This window comes from Nanorana parkeri, unplaced genomic scaffold (genome assembly GCF_000935625.1).
Source record: "Nanorana parkeri isolate BGI_ZX_2015 unplaced genomic scaffold, ASM93562v1 scaffold2680, whole genome shotgun sequence".
In the NCBI taxonomy this organism is placed as follows: Eukaryota; Metazoa; Chordata; class Amphibia; order Anura; family Dicroglossidae; genus Nanorana; species Nanorana parkeri.
The window spans coordinates 9695-21145 of NW_017308948.1; the positions used below are offsets into that span (position 1 = coordinate 9695).

The window sequence follows — 11451 nt, forward strand, 5'->3', positions numbered from 1 at the left end:
TGCCTGATTTTAAGGTTGGCATAACATACTTGTTCATCAGCGGTGGAGTTGGCGGCAGGTTCTAAAATAACAGAAAATACCGAACTCAATTCATAATTCAGATCACATGACGCTCACCCAGTCTGGTTCATCCAGATAAGGAGACAGTCTCAGGTCTGTGGTCACCCTGTAGACAAGCATGGTGATAGTCCCTGGGGAACGATGACCAGCCTAGTTAGGAAGCCTTGTGCAGTCCTTGTTGGTTCCTCTGAGATCTGCTGGAACCATGGGGAACCTTCTGAGCCTCTCCTCCCCCCAGCACAAGCTAAGCCCAAGAACTCAGCCAAGATGGACACTCAGAACATCTACAGAAGGTTGGGTTGTGGCGTCACATCCACCGATCTATGCAGCCGAATTCACCATAACAATGAGAGATACAATGTTTTCTTTGGAGATTATAGATTGCAGATTTGTGGGTTGTCTTAGTACAGGATGGGAGGTATGGAAGGTATGGAACCATCCTGTTCTAGATACATAATCCCATCCTTGGACTTCCCATACTTAGACAATCAACATCTGCCCTTCTGTATTTGTTGGATTAAAGTGTCTGAGCTATGTGTGTGGATATAAATCCTCGGGTATGTTCCTGACACTCCATAGAACCGAGGAAGTGGCTTGGATAAGTTATGAAACATCTTAAACAATACAGAACGTGTCCAGTTGAATGTCACCGCCTACTACACGCTACACCATGACCTGGACACCTGAGAACCTTCACAGAGATACAAAACATATAAAGAAGTTCAGTAAACAAATGTAACCGTCTATACCAGAAAGTTCTAATTCATAAAAACCTGATTGAGAGATGAATGTGATCCCGGGGGGGGGGGGGGGAGGTGGGGAGAGACAAGAGCTGTACCACGTGTACCCAACCATGGTGAGAGGTATCTCCTTTGGAACCTTTTACCCTCTCTCAGTGAATTGGGGAAGGGGATCGGTGCTTCCCGGTATCAAAGTGATTCAGCCTGAATCCTGGTTCTCTCATTTTCTCATTCCTAGATGCCCATTCTGATTCTTATACCCCCTCTTGGGGCAGCTACTGCGTAAAAGAGCCCATCTTGGTGCTTCATGAGGAGGCCCATTTCTAGGCCCATCTCTTGGAGCACCATCCTAGTAGTGAAGGGAATGAAGGCCGGTTTTACCTTGGGAGGGCTTGCCTGCTCATGGCTTTGGAGTGATGGGGTACCTTGTATGTCTATAGTATAAATAGAACTTGACTAGGTGACCCATCATGGGCCTGAATTTCTGAATAATGGACAATATGAAACCATCTCAGCACTGAGTCATTTCATGGGACAGAGACAAGGCCATGTTCTTGTGGAACCTACTTTTCTGCTTGCGATTTACTTGAGCGCAACATGCGTCCCCTTCCCGAGAGAGGTCTCTGGATGACTCTGAAAAATAAGACATTCATGTTTGCATTTAATATTCATTGTTAAGGATTTGTTTGTTTAAATGGATTCTCTTGCACTTATCTGCACTTTGTTGAGTCACACACATTCATCTTGGTTGGTAGATATCTATTTCAGCTCTCAGTATATTATATAGGAGCGCAGTGTATTGTATGACATGTATGGATTGTTTCTCAGTAGCTTTGGTTTGGGATTTAGTTTGGAGCACGGATCATTTATTTGTATATTATTACATATTTCAAGTCAGTGTGGAGGTGTGTGGCAATGCCACGGCGTAATTTGGCAACATAGTCAACACAGTCTAAGGGCTGAGAGGTTCCAGGAGGTGAATACTTTTGCAGAGAAGAAACTGGCTTCTCCGTTTCTTTCAGGTTTTCCAGACTGTTACGGGATGGAATCTCTAGTCCTTGGGCCAGGTGTTGCCAATGTCTAGTGTAGCGCCCATCACCTTTTGTGATGTGACTACTAGGCATTTAATGATAACCAGGGTTGTAGACGGCCTGGCTGGATTTGTAGTGGCAATTACATGGTTAATCCCAGGTGTCTAACATTGCCTGTACCCCTCCCTGGGCGGAGTGAGACTCTGTCATATTGTGGGACAGCCAATGGTGGATACTATCATATGTGTACAGTGCAGCAGCCAACCACTGGGCTTCTCTCAGCAAGTGGTGCCTGCTGGGAGAGTGTACATATATGGGTGGGAGCTGTTCAGCCTGCCCCCCCAGGCTAGGCCGAGGCCTGAGGGTGGGCATTGGCTAATGTAAGAGAAAAGGTTTCCCTGAGACCTCCAACATGGAGGAGGCCTGAGAGATGGAAAGAGGAAGAGAACCAGGACCAGTGCAGGCTTGAAGTGCCCTGGAACTATGTGGGCTTCAGAGCATGGTCGGTATCTTTTCTGGACTGAGGATCTGCATCCATCTGGACTGCCTGGTACATCAGTGGCTATCTGATGTGGTCAAGCGGATCTGCATTGCTACTTTTACAAGATCCACTGAGTCTGGAGCTTCTGATGGTTACCCGTAGACACCTAGAACCCCTATACCCTCTAGACACCTAGAACCCCTATACCCTCTGGACACCTAGAACCCATATACCCTCTGGACACGTAGAGCCCCTATACCCTCTGAACACCTAGAACCCCTATACCCTCTAGACACCTAGAACCCATATACCCTCTGGACACCTAGAGCCCCTATACCCTCTGGACACCTAGAACCCCTATACCCTCTGGACACCTAGAACCCCTATACCCGCTGGACACCTAGAACCCCTATACCCGCTGGACACCTAGAACCCCTATACCCGCTGGACACCTAGAACCCCTATACCCGCTGGACACCTAGAACCCTTATACCCTCTCTCCCACAGAAGACGTTCAATAGACTGTTCAACTAGCATTCTACTACTAAAGTGGACGTCAATTTATGGGTGGTCAGTGCTAATGGGCGCAGCTGGAAATCAACCCCTAGACCGACTAGATGTGGACCGGGCAAACAGCGGCTCCTTGCGGGGAGTTATCGCTACACTAGGATGATTAGGTGGCTGAGAGCAGCCTTATTAGGACTCTGGATCAGAGCTTAGGGAGGTGTGGGTGTGCAGTAGGCACATGGCAACAGGAAGACTATGCTGTGTGCATAGAGCTGTGAGGTCGAGAGGGTCAGTGACACCCGAGGGACCTGTCGGAGAGACTGAAAGAGAGTCAGTGACCCTACCAGGGATGAGCATTTACAAGGACCACACAGGTGTGTGGTGAAATGCTTGGAACTAAGGGAAGCTACTGAGCCATGCTGAGGACTGTATGTGGAGAAATACGGCAAAGTCCTCAGATTATTACACCGGGAGTGTATGGGAAAACCTGATATCAGTGAGACATAAACACATCAGTTTTGATGAAAGCCAAGTGAACTGAGATGTTTTCAGAAGTAAAGCAGATTATGTGGAGTGCATGAACTGTTGGCCTTTTTGAGAATAATGACCGTCCTGTTTTATGTTAAAGACATCTTCAGGAAGTGGTCTCCCCAAACTACCACATCAGGTACCCTACCTGCTTCTGGAGGGTCCATTGTTGGCCTTCTGCTGGTAGACGTCGGTGATGGTTTGCGCCTATGCTTGATGACAACGACAATCACTACGATGGTGATGAGGAAGAGGAGGGTGAAGACAATGATCAGAATGGTGTATGTGGTCCATGAAGTAGCCTCAGAACTTGTTCCTTTAGAGGAAGAAAGCAAAAACACAATGACCGCAGGCCACTGGACGATAACCGGGTGCAATTAAAAAGTGGAAAGAGCAAAGATTACATGCAAAGTACAAGACCGCACAGCAACCAATCAGAAGTCATCTCCGGTCTATTTTCAGAAAGGGACATTTAGTTCATTGTTACAGGTCACCGCACTTCTCCTCTGCTGTTGAACATTAGCTGTATATCATTCATTTGTTTGTCTGATAAATACAATGAATCTTCACTCAGGTTCCTCTTATGGTTCAGCCGTGTAGCATCATGTTTTATATGAGTCTTATGTTTACACTTCCTCTCATCATCCCAACCAGGCCACACGCTCACCTTGGATCTGCATATCTAATCCTTCACTCCCTTTCATCACACTGTTGGTTGGAGTTCTCACGTCACAGGAATAATTCCCAGAATCCTCCAGCTGAGCGGACTGGACTCCATAGTGATTGGAGGAACCGAATTCCTGAACCTTCCGTCCATCTGTGTAGAAAGCAAATTGGAGTTGTGTCCCCGGTCTGAGCGGGCTGAGTCTCGTGTCACATGTCAGGGTCACGGTGTCACCTTCGGTCATTGGACGCAGCATTGCGGTAATATTTGGCTTTGTGAACAGGTCTAGAAGAAGACAATTGTTATACTTAATAACAATATAATGGAGAACAAATAAACCGACAAGACAAACATCCAAATACACTTCTAGCGAACGTGATTGTCACGAGATCGGTTCACTTTGCATCGGAAGAACATTTGAGGAGTTTCTTTCTGCCAAAAACTCTTCTACTTACCTGCCAGCAAATGTCTTACAATCTGTACACTGACTGCAGCTCATTTGTGGTACAGTGTACAGTTCTGGAATGTTACAGATGTGTGAATGAAGCCGGGCGCCGAGATATTGTACCTCCAGCACGCACACTCAGGAGTTCCACCATCCGTGTCTGCCCAATGGGCCATCAAGAGGACAGCAGACCTGGAAGGAGAGGAACATAATACTGCACTGGTGGGGACAGAGTGGGTGTGGGGAGCTCTGATGTCACATCTCTGGAGGAGAGCACACCCAGAGCTCAGTGCACATTATGGCCAATGTTGGTCACCACCCACCACAGGTTTACTTCTACTGTAAATCATCAGCCAATCACACAACAGCTTACAAGCTATCATGATCCTCCTGAGGGCCATGACTACATCCTATGGAATGATTGGCTGAGGTGTAGTCTCACCCTTGGTCCTCCATGGTTCTGGTGGCCAATGGTCACATACAACAATTTGTGGAGAAGGAGTTCCAGCTCACACTGGACACAGAGGACCATAGCCATAGTTATACTTCATTAGTTACAGACGAGCCCACTCAGTGATGAGGAGTTACCTCTGACATGTAGAGACACTTCATCTGTGTATGTTACATCCCGGGATAATCTTCTCTCACATCCGTATCTTCCAGACACATCAGTGTTTCCATAAAGTACAACCGCATCGCGATCAGTCACTGGACCCAATATGCCATTATTATACTTGTAGATTGTTGTCCAATGTACAGGATACTCAGGACGGCTATGACACCTCAGATTTATGTCTGTTCCCCGATACACAAAGACCGGAGCCTGCAGGATGACCGGACCTACAATACAAAATGGTTATTAAAGTATCAGCAGAAACAGTGTGACGGAGTAATCAGGATACATATCACAGTGACTCCTTCCCGCCATTTACACTTCACATTACACAGCCAACACAGCAGAAAGAGGGACACGCTCCAGCACAATGTATCCAGGCAATGGACACACCCATGAGACACCCCCAGTTATATATAGGTAATGGGCACACCCATGAGACACCCCCAGTTATATATAGGTAATGGACACACCCATGAGACACCCCCAGTTATATATAGGTAATGGACACACCCATGAGACACCCCCTAGTTATATATAGGCAATGTACACACCCTTGAGACACCCCCAGTTATACATTATATACTGTAGGTAATGGACAAATGATGATGATATTCTGTAATCCAATGTAGTCCGTGTATAATAATATGTCCTGTATGTATAATAATGTCTGTCATAGTTTCTATGGATATACAATGAATGTGGAATACATTTCTGTGACTGAAATAAAGTGTTCTGAGGAAATGATCGGCTCACCACGGCTGACTTCCAGCTGGAATTCCAAACTATGACCACGGCTCGTCTGACACTGGTAGGTCCCACTGTGTCCAACCCGGGAAGATGAGATTGTATATGTCGGTCCTACCGCCACCACCGCACCATTCTGTAACCACCGATACGTCACATCACTCCCACCATTGCAGGTCATTGTTATACTGTCTCCTGTAAGTAACTTCTTCCAGTCCGGTGTGATGGTCACTGGAATAGCGACGGAACTTCCTTCATGACATTATACAGAAATAAGAAACAAGAACAACAAATGGTCACATGATGAACAGCTGCCAGACTCCTTGCTTCAATCATTACTGCACTCCTGCTGGAAGAGGTAAGGAGGACAGCTAAAGAGAAGGGAGTCCGGGATGCCTCTTGTCGGTGTATGTATGTATGTAATGTATGTAATATATATATATACACGTAGTATTGCAGTGTGCAATGATACCTTTCCTATTGTACTAACATAATATATCATTTGTCTTTTATATTAGTCCAATAAGAAAGGTATCATTGCACATTGCATTTCTACGTTTTTTTTACATCTTGTCTACTGGACCAATACGGCTTAGCCATTTACATTACACTATATATATATATATATATATATATATATAGAATATGTGTGTGAGCACGTGTGTTAAAAAAAATAGTATATGTGCGTGTGCTCGTGTGTTTGTACTTTTGTGTGCACACCCTAATACAAAAGACTGCACACGCCTATGCATATACATATATAGAGAGAGTAGAATATAGGAAGTAGAAAGCAAGGCCCTGACCACCTTCAAGGGAATGGCGCCCAGTCATTGGGTCAGATATGTGGATGACACTTGGGTAAGAGTTGCAGCCTTTCACTGACCATATCAGCTCAGTGGATCATAACATCAAGTTTACACGGAAAGATGCAAAACAATAAACTGGCTTTCTTGGATTGTTTAGTAGAAGAGGGAAGGAGGCTGGAAATAGAGGTCCACCGAAAAACCAACACACATGGACCAGTACCATTATATGTGACTCCCACCGCCCTCTAGACCACAAACTGGGAGTCATCAGGACTCCACACCACCAGGCAGAGACAATTCCCACCAGAACAGAGGCCAAGACAAAGAAATGCAAACACCTCAGGGGGGCAGTTAAAACTTGCGGGTATCCAGAATGGGCTTTTGTAGGCATGAAAAACTGAAGAATTTGGTCACCCCATATGTAGCCGGGGTGTCCAAGGAATAAACATCACATCCCCATCTGCTTTACACCCAGCAATACACTGAGGCAACAACTGGTTCACCCAAAAGACCCGACGCCAAAACACAAGATGAACAACATTGTGTATGTAGTCCAGAGCAGTGAGGAGCGCTCAGAATTGTGTGTCGGGGAAACAAAACAGCAGCTACACCAGCGTATGGCACAGCATAGAAGAGCCAAACCCTCTGGTCAGGATTCAGCAGTATACCTACATCTAAAGGAAAAAGGTCACTCCTCTGAAGACAATCAAGTACACATACTAGGCATGGAGGAGGACTGGTGCAAAAGAGGTCATTTATGTAACAATGGAGAAGTCAAGCTTGAATAGAGGTGGCGGGAGGGGGGGGCATCTATTGTCTGCCACATACAATGCTGTATAACACCTCTCTCTGGGCAGGTTATTAACACCTCCTAGACTCCAATTCTGCAAATGTGATCAACAACTGGTTGTGACTTACAGGTTATGTGGATTGGAGCGACATTCACCATATTTATTGCCAGATAATTTTGTGTACAAGTCAATCTGAATGGAGAAAGCTGGTCGGATGATCAGTGAAACGTCTTCAAGAAAAATACAGCAAGTCAAGCTGCCTTGACTTAGTTTTTTTTACAGACTTACCAGTTTATTTGTAACCCACATTGTACAAAATGAATTTCAGGGTACAGGTTCTCTTATTTGTTATCTCCTCCCCCTCCCCTGCTTGGGAGCATTTGAAGCCAAAGCAAGAGGTTCTCTTATCTCTTCTCCTCAAGCTTGGTTTCTAATGAGAACCTTTTACTGATTAGCATCTTGCAAACTACAAATCTAGATTCGCTCAGCGGGATTTACCGGTGTAGGAAACAATGGTGTCAGCAGTGTAAATAGAAGAGGTCAGAAGCTGTTTGGAGCATCTGTAGGTGGCGGTCAGGTCTGTATAATGTATGGACAGTAGATTATAGTCGGCGTCTGATGTCTGGATTTTCTGATTGTTCCTGTAGAATAATGATTGTCTAGTAGGATATCCCAATGGACTGTGACACCGGAGACATATGTTGTCACCTTCATGTACATAGAGAGGAGCCTGAAGGACGACCGGACCTGAAACACAACATGAGATCTGTTATATCTGACCCAAGATTGGTGTCACCATATCGTCATCTATGGGGAGAAACAACAACTCCCATTGAATTGGATGGACCTTCCAAGACACTAATGACCTCATGTGTGTGATTTCCAAAATACCAAGGAGGGTATTCACTTAGCTGCCGAGTGAATAACCGAGCCGAAGTGAACAGAGCCGAACGGCATTCGGCTAGTCACTCCTGCTCAGTACGGCTGATTTCAGCTATACATCGTCTGCCTTCGGTCAGGGGAACATGCTCTGTATGTTCAGCTGAGCCGTAGTGCAGAGGGACTTCTACTCAGCCGATCCAACATCTGGATGGGCCGAGCCGAAGCTCCGGCAGCTCACCCGCTGCCCTTCACCCCTATTCTCATATATTCTCATAGGGGCCGAGCGGCAGAGAGTGAATAGCCGAATGCTGCAGAGCGTCATTCGGCTCGGCTATTCTGCTCGGCACCTCCGAGGTATTTAGCAGAATAGAAATAAATGTAAAACAAATTGAAAAATTTAATAAAGTTAAGAAAATAATAAAAATGTTTTTAAAGAAATGGAAAACAAAACAAAAAAGTGTGGGGTCCCTTTCCCAAACCATACCACACCCTTTAGGTCTGGTAGGAATGTTAGGAGGGACCCCATTTTAAAAAAAGAAATAAAAGCGTGGGGTTTCCCCCAAAAGTCATGCTAGGCCCCTTGGGGCGGAGCCAGCCGTGAGATAGTTACATAGTTAGGTTGAAAAAAGACACAATTCCATCGAGTTCAACCTAACGGCCCTTTGGCCGACCTTTCTCCACGCTTTGGCCGTCACTACGACTCAGTTGAGCCAAAGCATATGGGTTCAGCTCGGCTGAGTACCTTGGCCGCCTTCGGCTGCTGTACGGGCTACTGTGACTATTGTGAATGAACCAAAGGGCTCCGGCGGCCGAAGGAGAGCCGAAGGATCATCCGAAGCTACAACTGGATCCTTCGGCCCCATGGTGAATAACCCTCCAAATCTGAAAGTAAAATACAATGTCCGTTCTATTTCCAGGAGGACGCCCCCAGCCATCTGACCAGACAACCCACACAAGTCAGATCTACACCTAAATTCCGGGTTTATCCGTATTCTTAGTCTTTGGAACCTTAAGGTAGAAAATTGTCATTTTGGATTTCCTTCATTTGTTTATATGGAGGAATCTCGAGTCACCTAAATATGAAATAAATATAATACATTCCGGGTGTATCTATATGTCCATATCCACATTCATTACACTCATTTCTAGAACCAGGCTCCTCATTGGAAGATTTCCAAAATGTTTCTGTTCTCATGACAACTTAAAGGAGAACTATGGGGTCAGTTCTTTTCCCCCATAGTTCTCATATAAACTAGCGTCCTCCCGTCACCCTAAGCTCAGTATATAGGGAGCTACAGCTCGCGGTATTCCGAGAGCGCCGCCGCCGGGACGGATCCCAACATCACTGTCGAGATCCACCCAGCTGCGTGATTGACAGCTGGCTCTGCCTACCCGTCCCCTCCCCCGTCCGTTCTGCCAGTCAGTGTTGGAGGATCCCTGCAGGGAGCCGTGAGTGACAGTCACCACTCTCTGCAGGGACAGGATCGAGAAGTGAGCGAGCAACGGTATGAAGGAACACAGACAGCAATAAGAACCTGATGGGGGGTCTAATCCCTCTCCACTCTATCCAAGATGAAAGTTATGATTATTGTCAGTTTAAAAACTTAGTGGCACACATTGAAGCATACAAACTCCATGCAGAAAATGTGAATTGGGTAAGTTAATGCCTGCAATATGTTAGTAATAGTGACATCGTATTGGATTCTCTTACCATCACTAACACTCAGCGTGACAACCTCACTCTCCGTACTGTCAGTGTTGGCCCGGCACTTATAGTCCCCGCTGTCTCCTTTCCAGGCAGATTTAATGATATAGTTCCTCCATGTAGATATCACCTTGTTATTCCGGTACCAGTGATAGTACGACGTATCGGGCTCCACATCACAGCTCATTGTTATAGAGTCTCCTCGGAGGATCTTATTCCAGTTTGGGTGGAAGGTCACCACCGGTCTCCCTGCAGATCCTGCAAGATATGAATAGTAAACTGGAAGAATGGGAACATGTACCTGGCCAATGAGGAGAGAGAACTGAGGATAAAGTCCATGTACAAAGATTAAAGGGTCAGTCCATGTAGAACACTCAGTAATATCCTTCCTGCCGACCTGCTGTAAGGAAAGAATACTCACCTTGGCCAAATTCATCTACTATACAGCAAATGATCGGCTTTGACCAGATAAAGGAAATGTCCGCGTATGACAATGGAAAGTAAATATCTCCCTGATGTCCTCTGGGCCTCTTATTGAGGAAAAATGTTCACCATCCAACATGGAGGCCTCTGCTCCCCACAATGGGAGTCACCAATCCGGGTTCCATAGAGATACAAGACTTCCTCTTCAGCTTGCTCCCCTCAGCCCCATAGACTGATTTATGACTCTCCCATCAAGTTACAGGTTGAGAGGAATCAGTTACCACCAATGGGGAGAATGTGCCAACCAATGAGGAGCTTCTCCAGAAATCATTTATTATGGAGACCTGATCCCTGGTGTCCACAATGACATGTAGTGGTTTCGGGGTTTGAGGGTTCATGGGCGATCAGGGAGGACATTTATCTTCCAATGGTATGGATGGGCCTATCCCGAACCCTAGAGGTGACGGTACAAGGCGGGGAGGACAGTGTAAGCATGATGAAAGAATAAAGTGTATGTGCGGTGAAGAGAAGCGGAGTGCGGGGGGATTTGTATGACGTGTACTACATACCCCAACATTGTACAACAAACATGGCTGTCATATGTCATAATTCCACATGTGTGTATGAAGAATGTGACCTTACCTATCTGTCCGATCAGAGCTGTAGAAGAGAAGAGAGAAGTGTTATAAATGACATGTGATGATACATACAGCCGATGATGTCAGTCAGTGATCACTACATCCAGAGATATCAGCGGATCAACTCACATAGAGAGCTGGGGTCATTAGTCGGTCTGGCCATTATTGGTTATAATGAGCAGAAGAACACAGGCATAGGACAGGGGACAACTGGAAAAGAATATCATGGTATGGATGAGTCTATGGATGGGTCTATGGATGAGTCTATGGGTGAGTCTATGGATGAGTCTATGGATAAGTCTATGGATGAGTCTATGGGTGAGTCTATGGGTGAGTCTATGGGTGAGTCTATGGGTGAGTCTATGGGTGAGTCTATGGGTGAGTCTATGG

The 11451-nt window shown here is 45.9% G+C and overlaps 1 protein-coding gene across 1 annotated transcript in view; it reads right to left on the minus strand.

The window, feature by feature from the left end:
- Window positions 1–5997, minus strand: part of LOC108802144 (high affinity immunoglobulin gamma Fc receptor I-like) — an 11577-nt gene extending 5580 nt beyond the window's left edge. Inside the window, exons 1-6 of the mRNA XM_018574021.1 lie at window positions 5826–5997; window positions 5045–5296; window positions 4015–4296; window positions 3496–3663; window positions 1368–1433; window positions 30–61 (exon numbers count right to left, since the gene is read on the minus strand). Of these exons, the coding sequence (XP_018429523.1) occupies window positions 30–61; window positions 1368–1433; window positions 3496–3663; window positions 4015–4296; window positions 5045–5296; window positions 5826–5997 (972 nt within the window). The remainder of the gene's footprint in view (window positions 1–29; window positions 62–1367; window positions 1434–3495; window positions 3664–4014; window positions 4297–5044; window positions 5297–5825) is intronic.
- Between the last annotated feature and the right edge of the window lie 5454 nt (window positions 5998–11451).